A 26073-nucleotide genomic window follows, 5' to 3' on the forward strand; every position below is an offset into this window, starting at 1 on the left:
ACTTTGTGGTCCAGACAGCCCACCGAATATCTCGCAAAACGTGACGGGCGTCTCAGCCCCGACCGTTGCATGGCGAGCCACGGAGGCACCTTAGCGGCAAGGACGTTCATGCCCTCCAGCACATATGACCTTGCGCGCCGCCTAGCTCCAGCCAGTACCACCAGAGTTGCCGTACGGCGTGGTTCCGTACGCGGTCGCACCACCACCCCAAGCACTTTGATTTCCGGTGTTGCCGTACGGTGTGGTGTAGCCCTGGTCTTGCCAGCCGCCTCCCGCATCCATGGCGTCTGGACTCCTGGGCCCGTCGTAGTCCCCATTCGCGCCGTCGTTTCCTTGCAGACCTTGTAAGAGCTTCGCAAGTTTGTTTTGTAGCTCTTGGATGCCTGCCTGCACAATCTGGTTGGGCGCCATGCTGCCTACGCCTTCTACCTCGAAATAGAACCGCGAGGGCACCGCATCGTAGTCGAAGGGCTCCCCTTCCGCCGGAGGGTCTTCCCACTGCGCGTACTCGCTCTTGGGCCTGATGTGCCATATTAGCGACACGTTTCACCAACAGCCGAAAGATAAGGACTCCTGTCACTGACCATTCCTTCTCCGCATCCTGCTCATACCACAGATCTATGTGGTGCAGCTTGTTGTGCGGATCATATTCGAAACCAACAGCAGCGGTCGGTGACCACTTTGCGTGCTCCTTGGAGATGCCCTTCTTCGCAATGCACGTGAGCTTGATTTCCTGTCCTTTCCGGAGCTTGCAAAGCAGAGGACCCTGTCCTTCAGGATCGACAATGACGGGATTGCCGATGGTCTGCGTTACTCGCTCGTGGCCGACCACTAGATCTCTGGCATAGACTTTGGTGATCTCGTCCGAGTTGCACTTGGCGTGCAGGGTGAGGAAGATGGCGCACTTCTCGCAGGTCGAGTCGCAGTTGGTGCAGTCGCGCGCAAACACCATCTGGTCAATATCGGTCGAGTCGAGAGGGATGAGCCCCATTCTGTGTGCGATGAACTCGTCGGCGAGCACTGTTGTGTTGATCTCGATGTCGACGAACTCGATGGCGACGGTCGGCACCTCTCCTTGGATCACCCGGCGCAGGGAGTTGGCAAAGGCCAAGTCGGTATTGCTAAGCTCGAACTTGATGCTTGTCGCATCTGCCTGAAACATTACAGTCATCAGCGACTCGTCCAAAACATACCGTGTAGCCAGCAGAGTTCGCCACATACCGCCGAGATCTTGACGTTGGCACCGAGGTTCTCCTCGATCATCATCGCGTCGTAGTCCATCGTGCCTAAATGGGTGCAGCCCGGTGGCTGCGGCGACTATGTGGCCCGAAGGTCAGAGTGAAGGAGCGGACGACCGAGAGGAGAGTCGGGACGGCGCCAGCAGCGTTGTGTGGGAGAAGAACGTGGCGGTGGATGTGGTGTCGGGAGGTTTGCAAGCAGGGCAATGAAATATCCAGAAGATGCGACGCCCGCAACGCAACCCTTGGGAAGGCAAAAGGCAAGCCACGCTAGTACAATTTGGGATGGTCTGTGCCTTCCGACAACTGCTCAGCATCCGGCAGGCAATCGCAATTAGCATGCCATAATAATGGTGTCAAGGCAGCAACACTGGGCGGAATTTACAAGGGTTTCCCAAGAGATCGGGATAGAATCATGGGCTATTCCCCAACGTGACAATATTTTTTTAATTTAGGTAGTGGCAAGCTTTGTATACACGGTATGAGAATTCGTCACAACAGCTTCAGGTGCCTCCAAGGCACACGAGTGCTCGTACATAAGAGAGCTCTATCACAAATGACTCCATCCTTTCCCAGCACGCTTATTGCTCCTTGCGTGCATGTTGTACTTCTCCTGCCAGCCTGTCCAAGCCCAGACACGATGAAGCTTGCACTATTGGGTCATCACAGGCATTGTCCAGAATTATCAGCCCCATCTCACACCGCCCTCACGAGGAGATGGTCTATTGACTTGTCACACCAACAGCTCTTCTCCACAGCCCTGGTCCAGCCAGAGACAATGATGAAAAGGGGGTTCGCGTCGCCTGGAGGCAGTGTAATACCAGGGACACGGTGGGCAGCGATCATGCGCAAGCACAGAGGACCGCACCCGGGTGATAAAAATTAGATTAATATTGATTGTTCTCCTTAGAGAACTTTCAGATATTAAACTGAAAAGAACAGATACTACACTTGATCTAAGCCAAAAGGCAACTGTGAGGCATTGTTAGCACCTGCGTGCGAAGAGTCCCGGAGACCCCAAGTATGGGGGTAGGGTTGGTAACTTACAGAGAGCTGAAGAACTCGAAGCCAATTTTTGGGAGGGTGCCTGGCGGTTTATATATTCTGCGGACGGCTGCCGGGCGGTGTGGCTGATGGCAGCCTCGCTGTTTCTGCCAGTGCAGCCGGGGAGCAGCCCCATCAGTCTCCACTCACTTGTGAGCCCAGGCCAGGCCACAGCTTCAAGCTCGACAGTTGCAAGCCTCGAGGGCCACGGATTGGGATGAGCCAGCTTGAGAGTTGGCAACAAGGATGGGTGACTGCATCTGAAACCATGAGCTGGACTTGCAGCGGCATATTATCGCCGAGTGAACCTGTGCATCACAATAGTTGCTCTCAAGAACCGCCCAGCCACTCACAGATCCCACCGCTGGATCCTGTCAATTCCTCTGGCCCGAGCCGGGGCTGCCCACCCGCTCAGTGGCGCCCCGGCGCCGGGACAGCTTTTGCCATGGCCTTCCACCACATGCCGCACCTACAGCTGTAAATCTTTTACGGTGCAGTGGCGGCGTCACACTCCTTCACACGACACCATCCACCGCAACCGCTCCTACTTGTCTCAACCGCAGCCATACCCTCTCTCTTGCAGTTACTGCGTCCCCTGTACAAGACAACATGTTCAGACAAGCCATCAACACCTCTTCCAGAGCGCTGCGCTCATCCTCCTCGAGGCTCGTCGTGCGTTCCCCCGCCATGCGCGGCCAGTTCGCCCCAGCTCCCGCAGTTTCCTTCAGACCCGCGTTCGCTCCCCAGTCAAGATGGTACAGCGAGCAACCCGACAACACAGCAACCAAGAAGGAGGGCGAGGAGGCGAAGTCAGAAGAACCCGCTCCGGAAAAGCCTGCCAGCGGCGAGTCCGAGGTCGTCGCTGAGCTTAAGAAGAAGCTTGAGGCCAAGGAGAAGGAGGTGCTCGACTGGAAGGTGCGTTACCCAGTTGTGATGCAGTCCAGCGACTGTCCCTGTGCATTAAGCTAACAGCTGTTACCAAATCCAGGACAAGGCCCTTCGCACAGTAGCAGACTTCCGCAACCTGCAGGATCGCACAACGAGAGAGATGAAGTCAGCACGCGACTTTGCAATCCAGAAGTTCGCCAAGGATCTTGTCGACACCGTGGACAACCTCGACCGCGCGCTCGTGATGGGTCAGGAGAAACTCAAGCCTGCCGAGGGTGGCGAGAAAAACGCCGACCTCGAGGCTTTCTACGAGGGCGTCAAGATGACCGAGACCAACATGCACTCCACGTTGAAGAAGCACGGCCTCGAGTTCTTTGACCCTGCCGGCGAGAAGTTCAACCCCAATGAGCACGAGGCCACCTTTATGACCCCTCAGCCTGACAAGGAGGACAACACCGTCTTTTTCGTCCAGCAGAAGGGCTTCAAGCTCAACGGCCGTGTTTTGAGAGCCGCCAAGGTTGGCGTCGTCAAGAACTCTTGAGCACCCTGATCACACGCGTGCATCACCGGATGATGCACTACTCATGAGTCAACACTACTCGGAAAACCACACCACTACTGTACAACACATATTATTACCATGTATAACCACCATTCACCATCTTGAGCATTTGACGAAAAGCACCTTGGCTGCAGCAGGGACTGGCGCTTGGGTACTCGCCAATTACCAAAACGAAACGGATGCTCTTCTAACGAAACCTCTGGTTGGCGGATCTTTTTAGTCATGATGTTTTTGGTTACTGTTTCACCACGAAAAGGAGACACCGGCGATCAGGTCTTCATGACGATGCAAGATATGTACTTATTAGACCATAGTTGGGGGGAGCGAAAGCGAGGAAGGCTCTCATGTAGTTGATGCCGCAGGGTGTTTTTTCACCAAACCAAAATACCAGGCGCGTGTCGAAGCATGTCACATCAACTCCGCATTGGGAAACCCCCCTGGGCCGACATCCACCACCATATTGTGTACCCTGGAGTAAGGCAGGAGACAGCTAAGTTGCACGCTAGATCTGGTGGAATATAGTCAGAACCGCTCTTCACTGTAGACACCTGAGTTGGGCGAATCAAGACTGCTCGTGACGCAAGCGGCGCCAGGCAGGCGCAAGTGATGCCATGGCTGTTGATGTGCTCGGGGCTTTCGAAGCTTGTCGCTGGTGATCTCGTCTGCCATAAAAGGGGAGCTGGAGTGTACATACTGTACATATTTACTGCCACTCTAGCGCAAACGGACTGAGAGACATGCCCTTGACGTCGTATGCTGGGGTTCCGGCTCCACTCGCTCAGGGCGGGCTGGCCCTGGCGCAGCCTATCGCAGCTAGCCTCGGAGCTCAGGGTGCCGCATGCTCGCTCACGAGTCGGCAGCAACCTCAAGTCTGGACCAGACCTGCCTCCTTCATTCATTCCTCCAGCATCACAACAGACATCACCTTAGCGGCATGCCGACACAATAGTCATCCAATAGACCTCCTTCTGCGAATCCTGCCGGCGCGCTACCGTTCCAATTCGACCCTGCACCCTGTGGCCCTCTGACAGCCAAGATGACGCTGCAGCTTTCTGAGTCGTGAGCTCCTGCACCACCTCGCCTCCTGATCGATCTTCCTTTGCTCCGACGACACGATCCAGAGTGGTGGCCAATCGCAACGGCCAGCCAGTCACCATGCCCCCCGAATTATCCAGCAACATCCGCGTCTTCATCCGCTGGGACGACCAGACCGTCTTCGCCGGCGAAGACATCAAGTGCCGCATCACTTTCCGCAACGTCGCCCCGACCTTCAACCAGCCCACCCCGCGCTCCGCATCAGGCCCTCAGGACCGCCACAGGCAGCAGGCTTCGCCGTTGGCAGCTACTGGCCGTGTCAAGTCGTCTTCTGGCCTGGCCGTGCAAGCCGGCGGACGTGGACACAGGACAACCCTCTCGCTCAATGTGCCCACCAACAATAGCTCCCGTTCGAGAAGCACGACTCTCCCATGGACACCACCTCAGCCACCACCCCAGCGACCAGGGCATACTCATAAGCGATCCCTTTCTATTGTCTCGATAGGCTCGACCGCGACGGTCGACGAACACCACCAACCACCACAACCGCCACAGAGTAGCCATGGCGGACCGCCTCGAACCCAGCGTCCTGCTCGGGGACATGGCCGATCAGCCAGTCTACAAATAGCACCGCGGCACGGCTCCATACCCGGGCCTCAATCGGCTACGTTTCCTCGAAGGCCGGGCCCCGAGCCTTCGCCTGTATTCAACAACCATTCCTTTCCTCCAGCACGTAATGGCTTTGGGCGATCTGGTGCCTCAACTGCTCCAAACACCCCGAGCTTGGGTGGCCCGCCAACACCACGGCGTAGGAGTCCGTTGCAGCCGATGCCGGACTGGAAGTTCCCGACCAGTGTCTCGCCGTCGTCGGAAGCCGGCGAGACGGTCATCAATGGCGACTATCTCTCTGCTGTGCCTACAGTGGGATCACCACTGCACCCAGGTCAGCGAGCCCACCTGCCGATGCGCGCAAGGGACTCGATTCCAGTCATCAACGAGCACCACACCAGTCCAGCTGCCGCCCGCATACTGTCAGAGACAAGTATGGGAAGCGGGACACCTCGCAGCAGTGGCGAGTTCTACTCGATGAGCAACAATTCGTCAGAAACACTGGCGTCCGAATATGTGGCGAATCCTGCGCAGAACATGCGACGTCCTCCGCATTTGAGGAATCTGTCCATCATGACGCAGTCGAAAGCCCCAGAGATGCTCATGATGGGTTATGCTCAGATCCAGGGTTCGTTCACCCTCGATGGCTCCCTCGTCAGCCTCGCCCCTTTCGAGGCTGTGAAGCGCAAAGCAGTACTGGGTGGCCAGGGCGGCGGTGTTATTGGCATTGAGTCGTCGAAACGTTCAAGCCTATTGCAGGGATTTGGCTGGTCCTCGTTCGGGAGCTCGCTTGGAGAACTCCTTGGAAGTGGCGAGCAAAGCAGTATCAAAGATATGCGCGGTGCCGCAAGCGCCAAGTCAATTCCGTTACTATCGACGCCACAGTCGGTCCTCTTCGTCGATCTGTCACTGGCGCCTGGCGAGAGCAAGACGTACGAATATACGTTCAAACTGCCCAAGGGATTGCCACCTACCCATCGCGGAAAGGCCATAAAGATCGTCTACAACCTGGTAGTCGGCACACAAAGGCCTGGTAGTGCTAAAGGACAGCAAGTACGCACAGTCGAGATACCATTCCGCGTACTGGGCAGTGTAAACAGCTATGGCGAGATCCTCGGGCATGATCTGCTCTCCCCGTACATCATACTTCGAGATCAAGCAAAGGTGAACACGCTGGACAAAGCAACAGAGCGCACACCATTTCACAAGAAGACAAAGTCGACGATACATGCCTCATCCATCAACGAGTTCTTGCACTACGTCGACGAGCTGCTCGAGCGCCCACGAGATGGTGGTGGTTTACTCTCTCCAACAGCGACAGCACCATCGTCGCGCCGACCGTCAGTATTTGGCGAAGATGCTTCAACAGCCAAAGATGCCATTGACTTGGCCATTATGCGCTCGAATCTCTCGGAGCACGGTCAGAGTAGCAATCGTTTCGAGATTGCGCGCAATGGGCAGCGGATCGGCGTCATTATGCTGGCTCGCCCTGCTTACAGGCTGGGCGAAGTTGTGAGCATGGCCATCGATTTCGCTGGAGCCGAAGTCCCCTGTTATGCGGTTCATGCCGCCTTGGAAACGACGGAGCGGGTTGATCCCAGTCTAGCCCTGCGCAGCGAGGCCAGCGTGCATAGAGTTACTCGCAAGGTATTTGGCAGCTCGAGCGAGTCGACGCTGTATGCTCGCCGGATCGTGTTCACCCCCACGATACCAATCAATGCGACACCCGAGTTCGTCACGACCGGTATCAATCTCGAATGGAAGATTCGGGTCGAGTTCGTTGTTCCCTCGACCAAGAATGCCGAGTCTGGCGACTCCACGCCAGCCACGCCACACCACCTGCTCGAGGAGATTGCACGTGATGAACGTGGCGGGCTTGTCCTCGTGGCCGTCGAGAACCTCGAGTGCGAGAGTTTCGAGGTGGCTGTGCCCCTGCGGGTGTACGGTGCTGTCTGTAATGGCTTGGAACGTCTGGAGAGGGATGAGGCCTTGGATGAGGGCCTTGTGGTGTAGATGCGGATGCTCACGGACATCCTATGAATTTGGCAACCCCGACACAAATAGTTGCCTTGTCCTGTGAAGGTGGTGGAGACAGGCATCTCCATGGCACGCGCGGACGGACGACGGTTCAGATACATAATAAGGCGAATTGTCTGTACATACAACTGGATATTGAGAAACCCTACAAACAGGCATGTGGCCTAGAGCACAAATAGAGGAATCGAGCCGCTGTGTAAACCTCATCATCTCACCTCTGCCGTCGTGTCGTGTCATGTCTACAAAATCTTAGTGCCGATGTACTCGGCGGCTGTTCGCTCCTTGTCCAACACTTGTTCCATTTGCAACACCCAAGTTTCTCGCGCTAAGTCCTCACGGTCAAAACATCTCGAAACTCAGATCACCTTCCTCGCTGTACTGGCCGACATCCATCCTGCCCATCTCGGAGCCGACATCTCGGTCACCCACGACCACAGCAGCAGCTCCATCACGATTGTGGGCGTCACAGCCTGTGTCGTCACCAGTGTCGTCACCAGCACCACCGCCACCAGCACAACGGCTCTCGAACTGCATTCTCTCGCGCAAGACGTCGGCCTCCCGCTCCAGCAACTCGATCATGAGAGTCGCGTCGTCGGCTTCCCGCCGCTCCGCCTCGACGTGGGCACGCACCATGTCCAGCACCATGGCTGCATCGCGGGCGTGTCTTTCCAGTGGGTGGTGCTCGTCATGGTGGTGACGGCGGTGGTGGTCGTGATGATGGCCGCGGGAGCCATCGGGATCTCTGCTTTCCGGTTTGTGATCTGCGTTCTTCCTTGCGTTGACGCTATCGTCGTCATCGTTGTCCGTGGGAAGCGATCTGTTGCTCTGGGTGATGATGCTGCTGCTGCGGTGGCGGCGGTGCTGCTCAGCTTCTCGCCGGCGGCGGAGCGCGCTCATTGCGTCCGTCTCTGCGCGCAGGGTCTTGATCGTCTCGGTGAGCTGGCGTTCCCGGTCGTGCTGGGCGCTGCGCCTTGCCGCGAGAGCAGATTCCTCGCGTTGTACGGTCGCGATGTGAAACCATTGCTCGGCGATGTGGTCTGCCAGGTTGCCCCTGCCAGGAAGGTTGCCTTGAAAGCCGAGATGGGCAGGAAGTGCGGATGTGCTGTGGTGAAGGCTGTCATGGTGAGGAGATACACTGAAATCCTTGCATTTTCTGCTGCTGCTGCTGCTGCTGTCGCTAAAGTGTGCGTCCAAGTCTCGTTGAGGCTGATACCCAGGTTGCTGTAGGTCTCGTTGGAAATGTACACGCGCGGATGGAGTGAGCAACAGCGAAGGATTACTCGGAACCCGATAGTACGGCGAGATTTGCTCGCCCGTGACCTGGTCGTACTGTGCAACGGCATGCTCGTAATCGTCTCCCGGCCGTCGAGCCGCACAGTTGTCGCGTATGCCTCGTGATGGAGACTCTACTCGCGCTTCTTCAGGCTCAAGTTGTCGGTCACATCGCTGCCAGTCGAGCGCCTGTCCTGCTGGGCGAGTTTGTGTGTCCCGTCCGGCTGCTGCTTCGTCACCATCCATGATGAGCGACGGCGTCTCCAGCACCCTCTTTCCCGGCCATTTTGCACAACCTTCCGTCCAGGCGAGAAAGGTACACGGCGACACCCGACCAGACGGTAGGCCCTGCTCTTCGTCATCGACGTCGTCCGGGTCAAAGTCAAATCCAGCGCATGACGCAGTGAGCTTGTGGACAGACAAGTCTAGGTCTGGCGGCGGCACGATGTGTCCGACCTCCACGGGCCGGCTCATCTCGAAGACGGCATTGGCTCGCGGCGATATCTGCTGGGCCAGGCCTGGGTCGGTACAGAGTTGTGCTGGTGCTCGTCCACCCGCAGATCTGCTCGATGTGTGCGTCCTGTCAATGTTCTGGAGCATCCTGCCCTCAGTACAAGATCAGTCATCCATCCATTCGACATGCTTTCACGTCCAATGTGTGAGCGGCGACCGGGTCTTACCGACTGATGTCCTTCTCTTCAACTTGGGAAACGCCTTTCTGGACAAGATGATCTCCATCCTGCAGCCGAATCCACTCAAAAAGCGGATCGCCATGGCCGTAATGCTCGGCTTCCAGCGGCTCCGGCCCACGCATGGCAACATAGGCTCGCATCATCGTGTTTGTGAACACCTGCCGTTGCCGGTCTGGCGCGTTCGCAGCGGCGGGTGCAGCTGTGCAGCCCGGCAAGTACACTCCCTCCGCTTGTAAGGCGAGTGTAGCTGAGAGAGAGAAGTCCCATGTCAGCTTGTTGCTTTTGGTCTTCATCGAAAAGATGGGACAGAGCATCACTTCAATGTCCGGACACCACCGCAGCGGAAAGCTCACCTGTTCCATCTTGATTGCCCGAGGGTAGACTCGGCGCACCATAGTAGCCCTGCATCCTGAGTGTTGTTTACGAAAGAGACATTTGTACTTCGTCAGGGTTGAAGCTTGGGCTTGAGGCTGCTCTCTATGGTGCAAGACAGTACGCGGTAGTCTTGCAGTCAGTCGTGTATCACCGTGGAAACCAACACTGCTCGACCACATGACAACGCGGTTCATTTCATAGGAGCCACCCAAGTAGGCTGCCTGCGTGAAAGATATGTTTCATTGGCCATTTAGCTATTAGCCTCGTGCCTGTTCGGGTAGTGAGACAATGTTGTTCATTAGGATGTCTAATGATGCGTTCTGTGTCAGAGCAGCAAGTCATACCAATCATTCCACGTCCACCAGACACTCCTTCACTTCTTTCCCTTCCCCTTGGGAGCCGCCGCCTTTGCCTTACCACGTGCTTTTGGCTTGACGTCCTCGTCGTCCTCGTCCTTGGCGGCCGCCTTGGTCGCCTTCTTGGTGGCCTTCTTCGCTTTGGGCTTTTTGATATACTTGTCCTTCTCGATATCGCCATCGTCGTCATCAACCGCATCTGCTGCCTCGGCAGCCTCTTCACCTGCGTCGTCTTCCTCGTCGATGGCCTCCTCAAGATCGGGCTTCTCTTTAGCCGCGGCACGAGGGGCAGCAGCCACGTTACTTGCCTTCATAAACGGAACTGGGTGTGCCATCGCGTTGTAACTGACTTTCCGTTAGTCCAGATCCTCCCAATCGGTTGTTCACTGACTTACGTTCTGGTGAATGCGGCTTTGACCTGCGACGGGATCTCGATAGTTCCTTCGTCCTGCGGACCGACTCCAAGCTCCTTGATGAAGTCAAAATCATCTCGGGTGAGGTAGTAGCTGTCCATCAGCTCAATCACCTCTTCCACGCAGTCCTTGCCTTCTTCATTTAGACGCTTGATGAGCTGATTCCAGAGGACTGGCAGGTACTGCTGTCGGATCTCGTTGTGGTCACCCGAAGACTTGAGGCGCATGTGAGAGTGGATCTCGCGGTTGTATCTTCCCAGCTTTCCAAGCTTACTGTTGTTGCCCAGCCAGCTTGTGAAATTCGACCCCATCAGCTGACCTGCAACGAAGCTTGACGGGCGCACAGTACTGAAGATGGCATGGGTAGGCATCAGGCTCCAATGCTGTTGCGGTCCGTGGATCATTCTGTCGACCAGGTCACCGTCACTGATACTCTCCGCGGCCTTGTCGAATAGCTCCAAGCACTTCAGATTCATCTCCCGACGATTGTAGTTCTGATTGGTGAGTGCCATTGGTTTTGTGCGGAGATAGTTTTCTTGGATCATCAAGTAGCTGAACTCGTGATCGTTGAAGTAGAGTTCGATCTTGTCGTTCAAGGTCGCCTTGCTTGCTGGTGCAAATAGACCACCGCCAAGCATCTTTTGGCAGATGTCCCATGGCTTGAGCACGATCGACTTCTCCCAGGCCTTTGACATGCTCTTGCTTTGGTCGTAGTCCATGGAGGTCTGGTCAAGCTTGACTGTGGACAGCATGTTGATGGTCTGCCGAATATCCCGGTTGCTGCCCTCAATAAGGGCATCAAGAACCTGTGGAGTGAGCTTGAGGCCCTCCCGATGGCAGATAGTCATCATTCGTGAGCGAATCTGTTCGATAGTTGGCTTTTGGAATTTGACATCAGTGGCGACAAAGTCAAACGGCTTCATCTTGGGAAGTCTGCGTTCGTTGCAGATCAAGATGAGTGGCACTTCGGTCTTCTTGCAGTACTTGGCCATGGCGCCCACGCCTCCACGATCACCGCCGGACATTCCATCAACCTCGTCCATAATCAAGACAATCTTCTTCTTCGCGACATCAATCTTCTTGCCGTCGCCAGCGAAGTAGCCGTTCAATGAGGTGTTGTTCATGACCTCGCTGACGCCAGCTTCGACAAGCTTCTTGCTGCGAGCATCACTGGCATTGCTCTCCAAGACATCGTAGCCCTCGAGCTTGGCCGCAAGATGTGCCGCCGTTGTCTTGCCGATGCCCGGGGGACCTGAAAGAATAATGGCACGAGCACCACCCATGCCGTCTGCCCCGCGCTTCTGGAAGTCGTACTTGCGTGCCTTCGGCCAGCCTTTGAGCCAGTTCTGAATCTTCTCAACCGCCGCCTTATTGCCACAAATGTGGGATGCTTGTGTGGGAGCATACTTGGTTGTCCATAGTTGGGCCGAAGTCGGCGTGCCTATCGCTGGAGGTCGCGCTGAGCCGCGCGCGGCGGCAGCTTTTTGGGCCTTCTCTTGTTCGAGCTTGCGAAGCCTCTCCTGCTTCTCCATTTCTGCCGCATCCTTCTTGATCTTCTCTTCTTCTGCCTTACGCTTTTCTCGCAGCTTTTCAGCCCCTTTGCCACTTCCACCGCCGGCGGGGAGCTTACGAATAAGCTCGAACAGACCATTCTCGTCAATTGTCTTGATGCCGTGTTCCCTAATCTTCGCGAGTTTGCTTGGGCCTGCATCATCTCCCAGCACGACAAAGTTGGTCTTACTGCTAGGAGCGCCGGTAATCTTGCCACCATACTGCTTGACAAGGTTCTGAGCATCCTCCCGGGCAATGGTTGTCAGCTGGCCGGTGAATACAAAGTTCAGGCCAGCGAGACAATCCTCCTCGCCTTCAGGGAGTTCTGATGTGGGATTTGGAGGCGGTCCGGCGTTGCCACCTCCCGGCTGTGCCTTTCTCCAGTCAAATTTCGGTGCATTAGGGTCTTTCGGGGGCGGTGTTGGAGCCCGGACTGTAGGAATATTGTCGAAAACAGCCTGGATCTCAGCATCTTCTGGCTCGCCGGCCTTCTTCGCTCGTGGTGCTCGTGGTTTTTTCGGAGCAGGCTTCTTGACCTCGACAACTTCGTCCTCATCCTCATCTTCTGAATCAGGCTCTGGGGTTTTCCGTTTCTTGCTTGTGGCGGCTGAGGACTTGGCTTTGGTTGAATTGCGAGCTGAGGCTCGGGCAGTTTCGTCTTCATCGTCGCTAGCTGGGGTCTTCTTGGGCCTACCGCGAGAGGCGATCCGCTTGGGCTGTGGTTGAACGTCCTCGTCACTTTCTTCTTCGACATAGTCGTCGTTCTTCCTCTTGTTCCGAGATCTGGCATCGGCAGCGAAAATATCGTCGCCTCCATCTTGGTCGTCGTCCATATACGCATCTTCGTCGTCGGGCACCGCGCGTCGCCTGGTTGTAGAAGGAGCCTGGTTGTTTGGCGCAGCTTTGGCTGGTGCTGCGCTTGTCTTCTTGCCGCGAGGGCTAGGGCGAATCTCGATCTCGCTTCGGATTTCGACCTTTGGTTGACTCTTGGCTCCAGTCTTGGGTTTCGGTGGATTGGATCCAAAGTATTCGCTTGCTGTGGTCTCGACTCCTTGCACCTCTTGCTTTCTAGAATAGAGCAGGTCGTGTTAGGAGTCTATTGAAAACAATCCCAGCCCAGCAGCCAGGAACAACTTACACAGCCTTCTTTCGTGGCGTCGTCCGCGTTGCTGGCTTCTTGGTCCTTTTTGCCATTGTTAGTTTTCTTGTGGTTGCCCCTGCTTGAGGCACTTGGAACTCACTCGACCACAGGCTCGTCGTCGTCACTATCGTCGACCACCTTGCGAGCCTCTTGATTGGATGGTCAGCTTTTGTCAGCGTTGGATGTGCATGATCTACGCACTGGTTCTTCGTTTCGGTTCATCTTCGACCTTAGGCTCGGCGGGCTTGGGCTTGGCTGGAGCTGCACCCCCCTTGGCTGCGAAAAAGGACCGGATGTCCGGCATGGCGGACGCGAGGCTGCAAATGAAAAGTGTACGGACTTCAATGCGCTATGCGAACGAATTCTGAAGCAGAATTGGGTCCGAAATCTTCCTGCCGGCTAGATGTCTGGAGCATTCGGCTCCTGGTGGGATGCTCGAAGATGCTCAACGCAGGGTGCTTTTGGTGTTCTAGCATGAGATCCACAGCTGCGTGGGAGACGCGCCTGGTGGTAATGACGCGCTGAAAGCACTTTAGCTGGCGGCAGGTTCGTGTTGTAAGTGTGCAGGGATAGGCAGGCAGGCGCTGTGCTGCCTGCCCTGCCTGCCCCTTCAGCGGGGCGAGACCGCCTGGCTCCACCCGAGTTCAATCGGGTTTCTTGATTGGCTGTGGGGGGGGGGGAACTACAGCTGCAAAAGATGTTCAACGGGCATCGATAGTGGGTGGTAACAACGACTCCCAATTCCGCCGAGCTCCAGCTATTACGACGACCCTCCACGAAAGAGCGCAATAGCGGCCGGCAGCCAGCCACGGTCCTTTGCCATTACACATCGAGAGACGAAGGCGACACTCGACTGCCGACATGATGCGCACGAGCGCGCCCTCGTCCCTCGCTGGCGCTTTCAGGGCACTTGCGATATCCTCCAGGGCCACCGCACGGCCATCCATCCTGCCTGCTCAGTCGACACAGTACAAGGTGGCCAAGGATGTGCGATTCTTCTCCGCTACGTCTTCCGCGGGTAGCTGGCTCGAGCCGAGGCTGGACCGCAACAAGAAGATGATGAAGGGTCGTGTCCGAGTTGCTACGGGTGGTTCGACAAAGGGCACCACGGTTATTTGGGGCCAGTACGGCTTGCGCATGACAGATCACGGCAGGAGGATAAGCGCGGCTCAGCTCAAGGTTGCCGAGGACACCATCAAGGCTCGGCTGCGTGGACAGAAGTACCGATTGTACAAGAGGGTCAACTGCAACCTCGGTGTCTTCGTCAGCGGTAATGAGGTCAGTAACGAGCACAGCACTTTTCATGGCGTGGACATTAAACACTAAAGTCTTTCTCCACAGATTCGTATGGGTAAAGGAAAGGGCTCTTTCGACCACTGGGCAGCTCGTGTGGCCGTCAACCAGATCTGCTTTGAGCTGAAGGGCCTTATCCACGAAAAAGTTGTCCGTGATGCTTTTCGCTTGGCGGGTAACAAGCTCCCAGGTATGTTGCTCCGAAGCCGTAAAATGACCGCCCTTTTCCCATTTGCTAATAGTACAAAATCATAGGCCAGTGGGAGTTTGTGATGAAAGGAGAACCCCCTGTTGTTGGCATCACAAAATTGGATGGTATCACACTCGAGGAACTGAAGCGGCCAAGACGGAAGATTGAGGGTTCAGAGATCACACCGTCGACAAGCTCGGAGAGCCCGCGAGCGCCGCTTGATACCCCGTGAGCAGACGTTGTATCGTTGTAACAATTAGTTGTATATGTACACCACATCTATGCACATGACCATCACGAGACACTCGAACATGTATTGCCTGGCAGCATATACTCGTGGGCCAAAACAAAACTGTCCAAAACAAGCAGCCGACATGCGAGATACACGGTGCTACCGCTGTGTGGCAGTGCTTGATATAATGTTGTGCATAATCTTCGTCCGAGCAGGCTGCCCGTGACCAACAAGGCAAGTGCAGTCAAAATGGGTGGCACCTGCCACAAACACAAACCTCCAATGCCCGCCTCAGAGAAGCTACGTTCCAAGCTCTGAATGCAAAGCAGGCCTCATTGTTCCGCCACTACGCTTCGTCCAGTGATTGCGCGAGCGATTGTCCCTTCTCAATGCGACTTGGGCATGGAACGCACGAAATGCTTGAGCTAAGTTCAGCTGCCTTTGTGCTGACATGCACTCGTTCCGAACTTCAACTCGGCGTCGAATCGGCAATCTTCATATCTGAACGAGCCGCTGGGACAGATACCGTTCTCGACATGGGCCAGCTCCCCAACCTGCAAGATCTGTGGCTGCAGTCACCTGGGCGTTGCCAGTTGCAATTTTGTGTCAAAAGAGATGGCGACATGCTTGAAGACGAGTACACGCTGGACCATATAGCCCGCAAGATCGCAGCGCATCCTGTGCGTTTTTCCAGTCCTGTGCCAGAGAGAACCCAATCAACTTGAGAGCGTCGCTAAGCCATAACATGGTAGGTATGGTCAGAGCTCTCCCTGTCCGTAGAGCTCGAAGAATGCCATTATGAGGCTTTGGCGGGGGAACCAAACCTGTACCTCACGGTTGAGCATAGGGATAAATCAAGCGCTTTGCTGACGCCTCCTCATATGCCGGTTGCGCATATGTCTGGTCTACATTGCAGCCTCGACTTTAAAGGCAATCTACACCCCCTAAAACACGAGCATGAGGAAATAAACCACGACTCGAATACCGTGCAGCACAAAGCTCGTCATGAGAACAGCCGCGCGAGCCATCTCCAGCACATCGAATTCGATCAGAGTTGCGTCGATGCTATTTGGGACCGCATTGATAACTTGCTCCTGAGCGCAATACGAGAACTGCTTGGCATCCGAAGGAAGCTTTCCAACATCAGGCTGAGGAGAGTGGCACGAGCGCCGAGCCTGGTACAAACTGCACCCGCAGCATGGAACGGAACTTATCTCAAGGTCAGAGGTCTTCCTGAATCAAAGAGCTCCAGCTGACTGACCCCTCATGCCAGCATATCACCGCACATTCTGAACAAATTCCATTACTTTCAAAAATACTTTCATCTTATCGCACAGCACAGAAACCCTCGCTTCGGACCAAGATCGACGAGATCGCGAGAGATGTCCATACTGTCACCATAAAAGATCTTGAAGATACGATGTCTGTGAAGCTATGGGATACTATGCTGAAGAATACGAAAGTGTCACAAACCAGGACTTTAGTGACTGAGAGGCAGAGGCGCGTCGATTCAACGCAGACACCACTCACATTTCGACCATCCATGGTGCCCCTGAATAAGCGTGCTACTGCCGTCGATTTGATCACGTCTCCGATGTCCTAGGAGGGCACGCCTAACCTCGTCAGCTTGGTCGAACATGGTCACGACCTGGAGCAAGATAAGGAGATGAGTGATCTAGCCCACTGGTAGCGTCTTTCGGTGGTAGCGCCCCATGAGAGTCAACACAATCGCAGGTCTACCATGATATCTATTGACACCAATTATGAACAAGCCGCCCGCACGATGGCCATCGACCACAAAGACAATGGTATTCACGTGAATTGTTGCCAATCGCCGAACATGTTCGACCTGAGCTCTACACGAACCACCGGGAGATACAGCGAACCTCCGTGGTTAGATGCTTGACTTTGGCACCGACAATGAAAGACTGGTGTTATTGAAAAGGTATTTCGATATTAACATCGCGAAACGCACGCTGTGTCTCCCGTGCTGATGTGTTCTCTATACTTGCAAGTGGAGCCAAATGGCCCCATTGCATCGCTCTGCTGCAACCAGATGAAGCATTCCATCCAAGCACTCTCTTGGAAGTCTCCTGATACGTAGGACAGCATTGGTGCTGTGGCCGACGGTCCGCCCCCAGGAGTGTCGAAAGAAGTAGGACGACCCCTATAACCGCTCGTTGCCTTATGTCTGTCACCGTCTGTTTATCGTTGCGCTGCTGGCTTGCCGCCCTTGGCCTTGTTCTTCTTATCCTGTTTGGCCTTCTTGGCGTCCGCTTTGGCCTTCCTCTGTTCAGGCTTCATTGTGGCGTAGTGGATGTACCAGTGGAGTGTGATCTGGAGGGCGATGCAGACAATGACGACCATAAGGATGGTGAAGATGTACGGCTGGTCGTTGAGGACTGCTACAGCCTCGTCCGTGGCGCCCAGCTTGGACATGAACCCGAATTGTCCAGACATGTTTGCAGAGAGCTTTTTGATCTATATATGTGGGCGGCTTCGGCGACAAGAGTGCTGTGTCAAAAATGGCGATTCTTGTTGGCTGGCCACGGATGAAAGTCGCAGCGAAGGGGTATCAATGTGAGAGAAGGCTTCGAGAAAATGCGCGACTGCAGGTGATTTGAGATTCGAGGGTTGCTGGAACCAGCCAGATGCGAGTTAGACGAATGCGATATTAAACTGCGTCGAGCAGGTAAAGGAGAAGTGGTTGAGAGAGCGTGAATGTATGTTTGAAGTGAAGATGGTGATGGGTCACGGCAGCAGGGGTCACGAGAAACGGGAGCATTCAGAGAGGCGACGGGAGCGCAGCGAGCGACCGGTCCTTTATGAGGACCAGGGTCGAGACAAGCCCCACGAACCACCGTGGGATAGGATGCAATATGTATCGAGCAATGGGGACGAGATCAGGCCAGGGTTCCAGACCACCGCAAGACGAATAATCATGCCATCTCGTCGCTGCCACTGCCCACGAAGCGGCTGGCGTGGTGGCTCGTGAAACCAGGGTCGTGTTTCAGCCGTGTGAGAGAGCCTGGCCAGGGTGCTGGCGGGTACATACGTTGGCGAGGATCTTGAACTGCTCCGCGCAGCCCGTCTACCTCTAGGCGCTGAGGAGGAACGCGAATCCAGTGAGCAGACGGTATCTGATCAGCTGACAAGAGCTGCCGAAGCTCAGCAAGACGGTGTGGCCATGGAGACTCCGAGAGAAGATACAACTGGAGCTTTGTTTCTAATTCAGAGCGTTGGAGCGCCCCTGCACCAGTAACTAAAAGTCTTGGTGAGGCGCACGGCTGGCGGCCAGCTGCAGACCACGAAGTCCAAGGAGAGCCATCGTCGCCCCACATGAAATGCCCGCGGGCCCAGCGGCCGCCTGCAATTGACCAATGGCAGGAGCAAGTGGTGCTAGGAAAATAATTGCACCAACGACACACCAGTCGAGCTTCAGCCAGCCCACGCGACAGCACCGTCCACCGTCGAGCACGACAGCCACCTCGGACCCCTCGTCGCCCTGCCGGACCGCCCGTGAGATGCGATGAGCGCGGTACGCTCAGCTCCGTGCCTCCGGCTGGCCACCGCCGCCCTCGGCGCTCGCCCGGCCGCGACTGCAGCAGGCGCTGCGCCCGCCTCGAGAGCCGCCCTCCTCCACACATCCGCCAGCCTCAACGGCAAGCCGCGGCGGTCACGCTTCAAAAATGTCCACCTCGACGCCATGGGCCTCTCGAGCCCCGAGAAGATGCAGCAGTTCACCGAAAAGATGTACCCAAAGTACACCGAGCAGGAGCTCAAGGCGCTCAGCGAACGTTATACCCCAGAGCAGATGGCCGCCATCGAGGCTGGTGAGGCCGCCATCGACCCCCACGACCTGACGGTACAAGCCCGCATGCGGAGCGACCCGTACCGGCTGCCCTACCTCGACGACTTCAGCAAGATCCTGCCCATAGTCGACAAGAGGGTGCGGACGGCACCGCTCCCGGACCCCAATGCCAAGTTCATGACCGAGTCCGAGTTTGCCGGCGACCTCATGACATGGGCAAACGAGCTGATCCCCGAGGAGCACAAGCAGCTGCTCAAGGGCGCGGGCCAGAGCATGGACGAGGCTCTCAAGCCGCAGTTTGCGGCCCTCGAGGCGAGCGGCAAGTCCCGCGGCGAGATCGAGCACGAGAAGAGCAAGCTGGTGCGGCAGTGGCGCAACGAGGAGTCGGAACGCCTCCGGCCGCTGGAAAGCGCGCTGACAAAGTCGATGCACGACGAGTTCCCCAGGCTCATCTACGAGCGGTCGCCGTTCAAGGATAACAACCGCCCCGCGCACTCGCCCATGGCGCCGGGGCTCGGCTCCAACTTCCCAGACTCGGGCGTCATGGAAGGTCGGGACCCCGGCGATGAGGCCCTCGACCCAGAAGGAATATGGAGGCAGACACAGAAGGTCACTGGGCTTCCCCTGAGGGACCTGATGAATATGAGGGTCAAGCCGCTCGTGATTCGATTCGTATCAAACCAGACCCGTCTTGGCAAGATTCGAAGCGCTTCTGTCTTGTCAGTCGCCGGCACATTAGACGGGCGGCTTGGTGTCGGTGTGGCCAAGTCCACCGATCAGTCCACGGCGACGCAGAAGTCCAAGTTCCTGGCTCTCCAGAACCTCAAGCCGATCAAGAGATACGAGAACCGCACGATATACGGCAACGTCAGGGCCAAGGTCGGCGCGACCGTCGTAGAGATCCGTGCTCGTCCTCCAGGTATGTCAAGTTCTTTTTCCTCACCATACACGACAAGTCTTAAATACTAATCGACTGAACTTCCTTGGGGCAGGCTACGGCATCCGCGCATCCCATAGACTATTCGAGATATTCCGTCTTATCGGCATTCACGACGTTTCGGCGCGCATGCCACGCGGCCGGAACCCGATGAACTCGGTCAAGGCGTGCGTCCAGGCGCTCCAGAGCCAGAAGGATCCAGGACAGATTGCGCTCGGTCGTGGCAAGAAGATGGTTGATGTACGAAAAGTGTATTTCGGCGAAGACGTCCGGACGCAGACGGCTTAGCACAGAAGACGGTTGTCCATCACTTACGCTTTCATCGTCGATCTCCTATGTAGCAAGAGGCTTGACGTTATACTTGTCATCGTTGTGAAGCGACGATGTTGTCCTATATGTACAAAACATCACAATGTAGAAATGATACTAGAGCATTCACGAGAAGTTGGCCTACGGCGAATGATCAAACTTTTGCATTTCTTCGTATCACACACTCATGCGTGCCTGTGAGTCGCATGGGTTCTTGCTTGTTCATCCCCTGGGGACAGTCCAAAGGAAGCATCGCGCATTCTCCTCGCTACAAGATCCCAAGCTGATGCTCCGTTCTTCCCTGCCGCTGATATGAGAGACCATTGCGACCGTATATCCGCCATGCAGCTCTGGCTTGGCCAGTATCTCGTCTGTCATGGTGACCTTTGCATCCCCAAATTCCAGAACAACAGGAATGCCAGCCCCCGTCCCCGCACGTCCACATCATCTGGACCGGCGGGGTCTCAAGCCCGCGCGTAAGCTGGTGCGGGCGCGGGCGCGGGCGCGATGCTTGTAAAGTGCATGTGCACCAGCGCAGGGGTGTCTCGCCTTGATCCGATCAGAGAGGACGGACGGACAGTCTTGCGCGAAGCAAAGGACGGTGGTGGTGGTGATGGGGCCCGCTGGATTCGGCTTCGCCCAGCAACGTAGAGCTCTCCTCCTCTGACGCTGCTGGCAAAGTAATGTCTGTCGAGCGTGAGCCGGGCTGTGGCGGCAGTAGTGCGTTTAACGTGTTCGCGTGGAATTGATGGAAAGTAACGATGGCATGTCCAATGCCGCCATCTCCACGCACCCCCTCCTGTCAAGCAAAAGGGAGTTGTCCGCACGGCAGAAGCATCAAGCATATCCCATCGCCACGTAACCCTGCCGCCAATATCTCCGAGTCCTCGAGCAGGGCTATTCCTTTTCGTCGGATCTCTCTCGTCCCTTTTCATTCCTCGCCTTTCCTTCCCTTGTCTTCTCGCTTTTAAACTCCCTAGTTCCATCATCGAGCGTCCGTCGTCTTCGCCTCCTCCTCCTCAGCGATTGCCCCAATCAATCTCCTGCTGCAGCACAATGCTGTACACGCTGGCCTTGAGCAGCGTGAACACGAGGCTCGTCTTGCGCTCCAGCTCGCGCAGGCCGTCCAGGATCTCCGTCGTCGGGCGGTCCGCCATGGCGTCCAGCACAGAGGCCAGCCGCCGCATGTTGTCCGCGAGGCGCTCGTACTCGTCGAGAACCTCCTGCTCGAGCGGGGTCAGGTCTTCCGCTGCTCCTGCTCCTGCTGCTGCTGCTGCCGGAGTCAGGCTTGCGGTGTTGTTTGTAGACATTGTTGTGTGCAAGAAGTTTGGCGATGTTTTTTGGTCCCTGGTACGTGCGAGAGCTGTTCGCGGTTTGAGCCCCTCCCGTCCGTTCGTCTGATCAGGCTAGGGGTTATTGAATAAAAAGAAATACGAGGTCCCCAAGATCTATGTTGGAGTGTCGGGGTTGAATGCGTTACAGACTTGTAGACTCAATCCTCGTCTTCAGACACAATAGAACAAAAAAGGTTTGGGCAATGACAAAGAGATTTAGAATCTCGGTGAGGTTGGTGATGTGGGACAAGTCGCGGTTGTGACGCGCCGCCGGAAGTGTCTGGCTGTGTGCCCCGCCCCCACAGCAGCCGGCAGACCTGACAGCACTTAGAGAACGACGCCAAGCAAAGCCGTCGGGATGAACTAGGCGAACTGCATACAAAAGACAACCAGATTAGGCCATGAGGTAGTCCAACGGAAAGCTGAGCGAGTCGTTCTGCAGGAGAACGCCTGCTTCATTAGATGCACACATAAGTCCAGAAGTTACAAGTGACCAGGATAATGCATGTGATATTGTAGTATGAAAGTCAAAGTATCAGATGGAAGCGCTAAAAAATCATTTCATGGCCGTTCATGTTCCAGGCCTTCAGTCAAGCTGCTTTTCTTCTCCCATCGCACCTTTGCTTCTACATGGGTTTGCTACAATTGGGAAGGACTCATCACATACTGGGTGTTTCGCAAAGAGCAGAGAGAAACAGAACGCCGTGAATGGGAACAAGCGCAGAACAATATATGAACGCCGATATGTGATGAATTGCAACCATGCTGGCCTTTTCTTGGTCGTGGGCAAAGCTGTCTGTCTGTGTAGGTTTCGTTTCAAGTGTATGTTGTAATGTAATGGCAGTCGTTGATAGAGAATGTTACAAGGATCAGCCTGTCGTCTGAACATCCCGTCGAGCCTGTGCACGGATTTCGGTCGCGACAAGGTGAATGTCCTCGGCACTAGGCTACCGTAGGCAGGAATCGTCAAAGCCTTCGCTTCGACCCATCACTAACGTCCTACCGATGAGAGTCCTGGCTGCTGTACTGGTGATCGTCCCCGTCATGGTGCAAAGTGACGCTGTTGAACTCCTCAAAGGGGTCTGCGAGCTCGTTTCCTGGTGTGGCCAGCCCACTGTCTAGGGGAACGCCCTTGTGCAGATGAATTTGGCGTGATCCGGTGATGTCGACACTCTCGCTCTCCTTGACATTACGGAAGTTGATCGTGTCGACACCGCGACCCGCATGGGGAACGATGGGCGGCTTCATGTGCCTGATCAAAGCCCACTGAGTCTGTCGGAAGAATGGGTGTGCCTTGATGTCCGAGGCGCCTGCGCGGGCGCCAAGTCTACGTGTCTCGTCCTTGATCAAGAGTTTCCGAATGAGAGATTTGCAAAGACTGCGTGGTTCATGGTTAGCATGATCAATCCACGGAATCACGATGAACAGGGTTTGACATACTTGGAGATTTGAGGTGATCCTGAATGCTCTGGGAAAGGAATCTCCTCCCGAAGGATGTTGGCAAAAGTGGCGTTGCGGTTCTTCCCCTTGAACGGTGTGGTGCCGTATAACATCTCGTAGATCAAGATGCCCAAGGTCCACCAATCAACAGCGCTGGTATGCCCGCTTCCCTTAATGACTTCTGGGGCAATGTACTCTTCGGTGCCGACAAAGGAATTCGTCCTGAAGTTTGCGATACAGGACTTTGTATCGATCGTCGGGAGTGAGGAGGTGCTTGCGCCGTTCTTGCCCATAATCATCGTGGGCTTGCCGCCTGGATCCGACTGTTTCGACAAGTCAAAGTCTGACAACATGATGTGTCCAGATTGATGCAGCAGAATGTCTGAAGGAATTGTTAGTACGTCGCACTGCATGCCAAGGGCGATTGAAAACTCACTTTCTGGCTTTAGATCTCTGTAGATGAAACCCATGAGATGCAGATATTCCAAGGCAGCTGTGACCTCGGCGGCGTAGAAACGAGCATCGTCCTCCGGGATGCACTTTCCTGGCCGAGTTTGCAGGGCCCTGAAGAACTCTCCGCCACTGCAATACTCCATGCAGAGGTACAGATGGTCTTCGGACTGGAAAGAGTGATAGAGGGTGACAATGAACGGGTGATTGCTCGTCGCGAGGATCTCTTGCTCGGCCAGGGCTCTCTTGATCTTGTTGCGCTTAATCATCTCCTTCTTGCTCAAGACTGTGTGTTGATGGTGTTAGAGGCTTTGTGGCAGAACTCGGGTATGGCGGGAACAAACCTTTCATGGCGTAGAGCCGCGAGCTCTTCTTCTCCTTGACCAGATATACCTTGCCCACGTCTCCTTTACCAATCAACTTGATCTTGTCGAAAGATGAAGGCCCAACCTCGACATCGCGTACCTTGATCGAGTTGGAACTGTAAGTCCTACGGAAAGCCAGGTTGTTACGAGGAGCAGTCGGCAGAGACCCGAGCTCGTCAGGGTCTGGCACGGCCAATGTCCCAGGCTCAGTGGTTTTGCTATCAACGAAGCCTAGCGTGGACAGGTTGCCGCTTTGCATCAATGGCTCCTTGCCCAACTCGGCAGTCGCAGGGCGTTCTCCGCTTCCTTTGGACTTGTTGAAGAGGCCTTGAGCATTAGGAGCACTGGCGACTCTGCGCAGTTTCCGTGCAAGTTCTTCTTTATTTGCATTTGTAGGCTGCTGAGTGACGCCGTCAGGGCCCTGGATCTTCAGGCTGGGGGTATCGGGGGGGCTCGGTGGGACTGAGCCCTCGTTATGATGCCGGAGGCCGGGGTGGCCTTGGTGAGCGAAATAAGGGTTCGCGTGCGCGGTCGGGCTCATTGCTTCATCAAGGGGGTTGCCTTCGCTCGCTGTGGTAGTGGATCTGAGGCGGCCGACCGTCGAGCTGAAGAAGCGGTTCTTGGATTGACGAAGCGTTGACCGAGGATCGGCTTTGGGACTGGTCTGGGTGTTGCCGGCGGTGGCGCCGTCCAAGTGCTTCTCCTTCTCGGAATGCGTGGCCGAATTGATCCGGAAGAAGTTCTTGAGCTTCTGGTTGAAATGGCTGTTGCCGCCATTGCCCGAGGACGGCTTGACTGGAGTTTTGACAGGCATGGTGTCTGGTGTTGCCGCCTGCGAGGGTGTAGGCAGGAAGGAAGGCGAGGTCCCTGTCTGGGGTTCAGGAGGTGGAGTGGCAGCTTCACTGCTTTGGGCCGTGGTCTCGCGCTCTGGGGCGAGAAAGGAGTGGTCTGAGTTCTGGCGACTAAAGATGCGGTTGAGGGCAGTGTTACTCGAGCGCTGCCATGATGTCAAACGGCTCTTGATGCGGAGGGAGGTGGCAGTGGTGCCAGGGCCGCCTGGGTCCGAGTGCGGGCTTGTGGAACGCGGCGGAACGGGAGCAGAGTCGGCGGTCACAATGCTGCTGGGAGGACTCTCGTCGGCTGGAAGGAGGGAGTCGAGGGCGGCGGTGCTGCTGTCCTTTGCAGCGGCAGGGGAAACGAGGAGGATGTCGCTGGCAGCAGTGGTGCTGGTGGTGCTGGAGCTGGAAGGAGGAGCGGCAGCCGTGTTGGAGACGGTGCTGGGGATGGCCGCCGGGACGAGGGTGGTGGAGGGAGCTGGGGCGATGGGGACGGCGAGGCCAATGGCCTCTGGCGCGACCAAGTGCAGCGCCGTCGCCGCCATGGTGCTGGAAACAGGGCGGTGCTCGATCTAGGCCGCCGTGCTGGGGGGTCCGTCGGGGCTACTGTGCATCCGTGCCTCTTGCTTGCAAATCAACCTTAGACCCCTGTCGGCCGTGATCAAGCGGAGGAGCAACAAGGACGAAGATGGGGGAGTCGAGGACGCCAGGTAGCTGTTCACGGCACATTTCAATAGAGAGCGCCCGACCCCGTCCGTGAACCACCGGAAGCCACGTCTCTCCTCCCTCTTTCCTCCAAGATGCTGACAAAAGGTGGCTGTTTGCATGTCTCAACTCCTCTGCGTCTCCAGCTCCGTCCGTCCTTCCCCTCGTCCACGAGGTACCTCGGCGGCTCGCAAAGTGCTTGCAGCGAGCCGCGTAACCTTAACTTTTGGCGTGTTTGCAAATTATCCAGCCCGCCATCGAGGCACTCCAATATGTACCTAGATTCCGGAGGCTTGGATGGCATGTATTGTCCTGCAGGGAGACCTGCCCATGCTATCCAATTGGCACAGAGAGCGCCTTCAGTTTCGTCTTGCTGCATGCACCACGTTCCAGACCAACCAAGACACACCCCTTTGGAAATGCTAAATCTTGCCATTCCAGCTCCTACGCCACGCTGACGGTTGTCCGTGTTCCGAAAGTCCGCTCGCGACACCCATGTGCGTGCTTGGGTGCTCAGTAACTCTGCAGAGCCGAGGGTATCTGTTGGGTTGCGTTCATGGAACTGCGAGAGGCGCACATGGTAGCAGTGACCATATCCACAAATACTTGGATCATGAGCCTCGTGGTCTTCGAGACTTCTTTAGCCAGTCTTTCTCCTAAAAATTCCTCTAGTGAGGAGGCAAAAGGCAAGCCGTCAGTGCGCTGGGCCGCTGCGGCGCCACAACCGTCGGGACGCCAGCCGTGCGGACTGGCGTCCTCTTTAACCGTGGCCTCCGTGATCCAACCAACATCTCGGAAATGCTGCAAGGAACATAGCCAGCGGAAATGTCCATCTCCTCGAGCTGCAACCCTTACCATCACGTACTCAGTAGAACCCGACACCAGATGCCGCCATTTTGGCATAGACATGCTGCCTCCACGCGGCAGTGATCCCCCCTTGCTCCGCATCACGGACCTA

The 26073-nt window shown here is 56.0% G+C and overlaps 12 protein-coding genes across 12 annotated transcripts; 6 read left to right on the top strand and 6 right to left on the bottom strand.

The window, feature by feature from the left end:
• Window positions 1-141: 141 nt before the first annotated feature.
• Window positions 142-1281, bottom strand: B0I36DRAFT_357462 (DNA-directed RNA polymerase II 33 kDa polypeptide; the record flags this gene model as incomplete). Its single annotated transcript, XM_046157802.1, has 3 exons — window positions 142-520; window positions 585-1153; window positions 1222-1281. The coding sequence occupies 3 exons, from the start codon at window positions 1279-1281 to the stop codon at window positions 142-144; spliced, it is 1008 nt and encodes a 335-aa protein (XP_046018172.1).
• A 1688-nt stretch (window positions 1282-2969) lies between these two features.
• Window positions 2970-3711, top strand: B0I36DRAFT_232865 (GrpE-domain-containing protein; the record flags this gene model as incomplete). Its single annotated transcript, XM_046149181.1, has 2 exons — window positions 2970-3197; window positions 3271-3711. The coding sequence occupies 2 exons, from the start codon at window positions 2970-2972 to the stop codon at window positions 3709-3711; spliced, it is 669 nt and encodes a 222-aa protein (XP_046018173.1).
• Window positions 3712-4606: 895 nt separating this feature from the next.
• Window positions 4607-7631, top strand: B0I36DRAFT_309971 (Rgp1-domain-containing protein). Its single transcript, XM_046152199.1, has one exon. The coding sequence runs from the start codon at window positions 4888-4890 to the stop codon at window positions 7387-7389; it is 2502 nt and encodes an 833-aa protein (XP_046018174.1). The 5' UTR covers window positions 4607-4887; the 3' UTR covers window positions 7390-7631.
• Window positions 7632-8855, top strand: B0I36DRAFT_309972 (uncharacterized protein). Its single transcript, XM_046152200.1, has one exon. The coding sequence runs from the start codon at window positions 7672-7674 to the stop codon at window positions 8638-8640; it is 969 nt and encodes a 322-aa protein (XP_046018175.1). The 5' UTR covers window positions 7632-7671; the 3' UTR covers window positions 8641-8855.
• Window positions 8856-9970: 1115 nt separating this feature from the next.
• Window positions 9971-13675, bottom strand: B0I36DRAFT_309973 (replication factor RFC1 C terminal domain-containing protein). Its single transcript, XM_046152201.1, has 5 exons — window positions 13415-13675; window positions 13314-13362; window positions 13211-13255; window positions 10504-13140; window positions 9971-10453 (listed from the first exon to the last, which is right to left on the bottom strand). Exons 1-5 carry the CDS (start codon window positions 13515-13517, stop codon window positions 10126-10128), a joined length of 3162 nt encoding a protein of 1053 aa, XP_046018176.1. The 5' UTR covers window positions 13518-13675; the 3' UTR covers window positions 9971-10125.
• Window positions 13676-13939: 264 nt separating this feature from the next.
• Window positions 13940-15112, top strand: B0I36DRAFT_309974 (ribosomal protein L10e/L16). The gene is made up of 3 exons (XM_046152202.1): window positions 13940-14491; window positions 14555-14696; window positions 14762-15112. Exons 1-3 carry the CDS (start codon window positions 14075-14077, stop codon window positions 14926-14928), a joined length of 726 nt encoding a protein of 241 aa, XP_046018177.1. The 5' UTR covers window positions 13940-14074; the 3' UTR covers window positions 14929-15112.
• Window positions 15113-15441: 329 nt separating this feature from the next.
• B0I36DRAFT_309976 (uncharacterized protein) lies at window positions 15442-15743 on the top strand. Its single transcript, XM_046152203.1, has one exon. The coding sequence runs from the start codon at window positions 15465-15467 to the stop codon at window positions 15651-15653; it is 189 nt and encodes a 62-aa protein (XP_046018178.1). The 5' UTR covers window positions 15442-15464; the 3' UTR covers window positions 15654-15743.
• A 1390-nt stretch (window positions 15744-17133) lies between these two features.
• On the bottom strand, window positions 17134-17388 carry B0I36DRAFT_357467 (uncharacterized protein; the record flags this gene model as incomplete). The annotated part of the gene is made up of 2 exons (XM_046157803.1): window positions 17134-17217; window positions 17284-17388. The coding sequence occupies 2 exons, from the start codon at window positions 17386-17388 to the stop codon at window positions 17134-17136; spliced, it is 189 nt and encodes a 62-aa protein (XP_046018179.1).
• A 969-nt stretch (window positions 17389-18357) lies between these two features.
• On the top strand, window positions 18358-20207 carry B0I36DRAFT_5968 (uncharacterized protein). The gene is made up of 2 exons (XM_046163072.1): window positions 18358-19658; window positions 19732-20207. The coding sequence occupies exons 1-2, from the start codon at window positions 18458-18460 to the stop codon at window positions 19962-19964; spliced, it is 1434 nt and encodes a 477-aa protein (XP_046018180.1). The 5' UTR covers window positions 18358-18457; the 3' UTR covers window positions 19965-20207.
• B0I36DRAFT_5969 (uncharacterized protein) lies at window positions 20208-21215 on the bottom strand. The gene has a single exon (XM_046163073.1). The coding sequence runs from the start codon at window positions 20972-20974 to the stop codon at window positions 20450-20452; it is 525 nt and encodes a 174-aa protein (XP_046018181.1). The 5' UTR covers window positions 20975-21215; the 3' UTR covers window positions 20208-20449.
• B0I36DRAFT_212452 (DASH complex subunit Dad3) lies at window positions 21026-21232 on the bottom strand (the record flags this gene model as incomplete). The annotated part of the gene is made up of 1 exon (XM_046148936.1): window positions 21026-21232. A coding segment is annotated over one exon (207 nt), but the record flags the coding sequence as incomplete, so codon positions are not given.
• A 1086-nt stretch (window positions 21233-22318) lies between these two features.
• On the bottom strand, window positions 22319-24388 carry B0I36DRAFT_232886 (protein kinase NRC-2; the record flags this gene model as incomplete). Its single annotated transcript, XM_046149184.1, has 4 exons — window positions 22319-22697; window positions 22760-23141; window positions 23196-23495; window positions 23554-24388. The coding sequence occupies 4 exons, from the start codon at window positions 24386-24388 to the stop codon at window positions 22319-22321; spliced, it is 1896 nt and encodes a 631-aa protein (XP_046018183.1).
• Window positions 24389-26073: the final 1685 nt, after the last annotated feature.

Source organism: Microdochium trichocladiopsis (assembly GCF_020744255.1).
Source record: "Microdochium trichocladiopsis strain MPI-CAGE-CH-0230 chromosome Unknown B0I36scaffold_1, whole genome shotgun sequence".
NCBI classification, from domain to species: Eukaryota; Fungi; Ascomycota; class Sordariomycetes; order Xylariales; family Microdochiaceae; genus Microdochium; species Microdochium trichocladiopsis.